Raw genomic sequence first — 4,233 nt, forward strand, 5'->3', positions numbered from 1 at the left:
GTTGCTCCTCTACATTCCTTTTTCTACAACTGGCCAGAAAACTTCAAGAAATAAAGCAAGATCTCTCTTTAACAAGGAATACAGTGGTCACTTATATTCATCCTTCAGAAATAAATAATTTTCTACTCTAGTTGTAAAAATGTCCATTATCATCTGAATAACCACCAGATACTTTGCAACTACTGGACAATGCTTTCATTCCCCCAATCTGAGGAGGTGGAGGTGTGGGGAAGTAAAAACTGTCCCTGATACAATTAGCAGGATCTTCCTACTACCTGAAATACAATGCCATGATCTTCGCAATGGCTTCTCTTCCCTTTGATAACTTACTGCAGAAACTTCATTTTGTTATGAATTTGCAGATACATGGTAGTTTCTGGCTAAGTGAAAAGGATAATAATGTCAACATAAAGTCTCCTTCTCCACCCTTACTGTTTAAGCTAAGATAAATACCTTTCCCTTGACACTAAGCCAAAAGGAAGTTTACACCGTGTTATACTATATTTGATTCTAATAGTTCCAGATTTTAGTTTACATGAAAAGTCATAAAAGTAGACTGGCTCCACATAGTCCAACAAAAAGGCTATAAAGAAGACTCAAATTATAGGATATCTTAATTGTGGCTTATGTTCCCCATTACACAAGGTCAAAGCTTTGACTTTCCGTAAGAGTTACTACTAATACTTCACCCCCTTAAAATCCCAAGGAAAAATATAGGCAACTGGGATACTAGAGGGTAAAGAAAGGCCTGTGTGGTTTTTGGTTGGGAATAGTAGCCTTTTTGAAACCCAGGGAAGGAGGGAAGGATTAGTGAATCCAAAGTAACAGGAGTCATGGTATCACTTAAACTCTTCATTCACAAGGACACATCTAGGCATCATTCTCTCACATCTTAGTGGCAGAGCCCTATCCTAGGTAAAAAGCTAGGTTAGCTACCACCAAGCATTTTACATCTGAAAAGCACCTCCTTGAAGAAGATTCAATTATTTTCAAACCGTTTTTAAACCTCTAAACTCTTTTAAATAAAACCTCACGTAAAGATCAAATACACAGAACAGAAAAAAGTAGAACTACTCATAGTGGAGAATAAAGGGGTTGGAGACCTACCAGTTTAGTATCTGCTCCCTCCCTCCCTCCCTATAAGAGGCAGCTTCTCCAACAGTGAAAACCCTTGGGTTCTTTGGAACACCCTTTGAAAATCAGTAAATTTGTGAGCCTGGAGAAAGACAGAGAGAGGTATACAGCAGGTTGATGATGGCAGTAATCTTTCTTTTACAGGGGGTGAGGGGATGCCAAAGAGTGGAAAACAAAATAAAAATAGCCATGTTATAAATACAGACTATAAGACTGTATCTATAGCATTACTACACATCTATGAAATCCAATATATATACAATCTGCCCCGGCACACTGGCTCATACCTGTAACCCTAGTACTTGGGAGAAGCTAAGGTGGGCGGATCACTTGAGGTCAGGAGTTGGAGACCAGTATGGCCAACATGGTGAAACCCCATCTCTACTAAAAATACCAAAAACTTAGCCAGGCATGGTGGTTCATGCCTATAATCCCAGCTACTCAGGAAGCTGAGGCAGGAGTATTGCTTAAGCCTAAGAGGCAGAGGTTGCAGTGAGTGAGGAACACACCACTGCACTCCAGCCTGGGCAACAAAGCAAGGCTGTCTCAAAAAAAAAAAGCACAAAGAAACAAAAAAATAAGTATACAATCAAGTACTGGGTGGTAATGTGAGCAAATAAAAATATAGCTTTGATGAGATTATGGGCAATCTGTTATTTCAACAATATTTTTGCAATAAAATAATGTATTTTAAAAAGTTAAAGAAAGTATTTGCCCAAGTTCTCATTCACAGTTGAGAAAATGAGGCCCAGATGTGACAAGGATCATGTACAAACACTCAGGGAATCACCTACAATATTTAGTCAACATTTTACTTACGAAGGAGTAATAGATTATAAAAAGCACAGCTTTCAACTCCACCAAAAGCTACAGTTGAGCTATTTTGTCATTCTCAAAAGCACAAATCAGTATTAGGTTAAGGGGACAGATATTTTTACATGCTTTAGAATGAAAAGCATTGGGGCAATTCAACAAACACTTATTGATCAACTTATAACTATAAAACTGTTTTCTAAATGCTACGTAACATGCAGAGACAACTAGTACACGGGCTGCTCTTCAAGAATTTACAATGTACTAAGGAAGACAAACACCTCTTATGATAAGCTAGAATGAAATAAAAGCATGAACAACTAATTGTAACTTGGGACACAGAAGAAAAGGTCATAGATCAAATATTATGTGTGGTGAACCTTAATGAATGAGTGTAAGTTCCCCAAGTGGCAGAACTACTGCACTGTACAACTCCAAGAAATGACCTTACAAGGTGACCTAGCTAGGTAGAGAAAGGGCAAAGGGCACATCAAGCTAAGGATAAACATGAGCAAAGGCAGGGAAAGGTGAATTATTTCAGGGAAAGGCGAATTATTTGGTTCAGCTAAAATGTTGATTGGAAATATGGGTTAGGGTCAGGTTAAGGCATTAAAGATTAAGCCAGCTGGGCTAGGCGCAGTGGCTCACACCTGTAACCCCAACACTTTGGGAGGCCGAGGTGGGAGAATCACTTGAGGTCAGGAGTTCAAGACCAGCCTGGCCAACATGGTGAAACCCTGCCTATACTAAAAATACAAAAATTAGCCAGGCATGGTAGTGCATGCCTATAATCCCAGCTACTCGGAAGGCTGAGGCAGGAGAATCACTTGAGCCCAGGAGGTAGAGGTTGCAGTAAGCTGAGATTGCCCCACTACGCTCCACCCTGGGCAGCAGAGTGAGACTCTGTCTTAAAAAAAAAAAAATTAAGCCAGCTTAAACTTAAGTATTTAACTTGTGCCTCGGGAAAAGAAATCTAGCAGAAGTATGGAAACTAAGGAGGGAAAGAGACTGAAGGCAAATTAAGACTTGAATGAGAGAAGCCTTGAATGGAGCATCAAAAATAAAAAGACAATTTTTGTCACTTTCTGCTAGATCACCTGGTTTAATGTAGTATGAATCAAAATATTAGTGACATGATCCAGCTACCTGAACAATTTTAGTATATCTCAAATAAACTTCAGAAGAAATATGTACATGCCCAGTACCTTCACTTTCCCAGGCCTGGAGCTGATCTTGATCCCTTGTAGCACTGCCCAATACCTCTCGAGGCACAGGCTCCATTCGTGCATCCACATTCTTTTGGTGAGAAGACTGGTTAAATCCTTCAATGGCCTTTTGGAAAAATAAGTTCAGCTCCTCAAAATTCATGGCCTGGAGCTCTGCGTAAAGTTCTACCTGTTGGGCTTCTTCAAGCTCATTCCAGAAATGTAGTAGGTGCTCTTGCCCAGCTTTGGACAATGTGAGTTTGAGGTCATTAACGTTCATAATGGTCTAATAGCCAAGCTTTGTAGAAATAGGGGTGTAATGTACGTACCTATAAACCGAAAAGAGAAAAATAATTAATGGCACGTCAAAATCAACCTCCAAAATTGAGGGGGTTTTCCCCCTCTAAAATAAGAATATTTTTAAAACTTGATGTTAAAAAAATTAACTTCTGCTTTTCCATCACTCAATCCCAGGCAGCCTGATGACATGGCTCACACTCTTTACCACATTTAGTTGTCTCTGTATTAGTCCTCCGACTACTAAGCTACCACTGAAAGAACACTTGACCGCTTAATATTTAAATGTTTTCCTTGTATCTCTAATGATAGAAATACTATTAAGTGTTGTTGTAGTCAGTATACCGAAATATTCAGAAAGACAGAACTACCTATAATAAGGAAAAATGCATTTCATTTCATTAGCAACTTCTGCAAAGAAGCAATAACACATCTATTGTCTCTACTCACTAAAAACTTGGGTCCTCCTTAAAGAGACAAGCAATATACATATAACAATCAGTGAATAAGACAAATGTTTTCTAAAGAGCTATATTCTGTGATAATATAGTAAAATGTTAAACTTCATAGTGCTAAAAAATAAGAAAATGAGGAAATATTTAATCTACTTGCCCAATATAGACAAATGCAACAGGAGATAGGTGTTTTCTAGAAAGTTCACAAACAGGCAGGATCTAGCCATATATTAAGGGTTGGGCAGACTACATAGATAAGATTAGAGGCCAGGCATGGTAGTTCATACTTGTAATCCCAGCACAGGCCTCTGCTCAGGAGTTTAAGACCT

General features: G+C 38.8%; 1 protein-coding gene across 1 annotated transcript in view; it reads right to left on the bottom strand.

The window, feature by feature from the left end:
• UAP1 (UDP-N-acetylglucosamine pyrophosphorylase 1) overlaps positions 1–3,489 on the bottom strand; it is a 47,721-nt gene extending 44,232 nt beyond the window's left edge. Inside the window, exon 1 of the mRNA XM_011996132.1 lies at positions 3,153–3,489. Within this exon, the coding sequence (XP_011851522.1) occupies positions 3,153–3,432 (280 nt within the window). The 5' untranslated portion in view covers positions 3,433–3,489. The remainder of the gene's footprint in view (positions 1–3,152) is intronic.
• Positions 3,490–4,233: the final 744 nt, after the last annotated feature.

Source organism: Mandrillus leucophaeus, unplaced genomic scaffold (assembly GCF_000951045.1).
Source record: "Mandrillus leucophaeus isolate KB7577 unplaced genomic scaffold, Mleu.le_1.0 Scaffold502, whole genome shotgun sequence".
Classification (NCBI taxonomy): Eukaryota; Metazoa; Chordata; class Mammalia; order Primates; family Cercopithecidae; genus Mandrillus; species Mandrillus leucophaeus.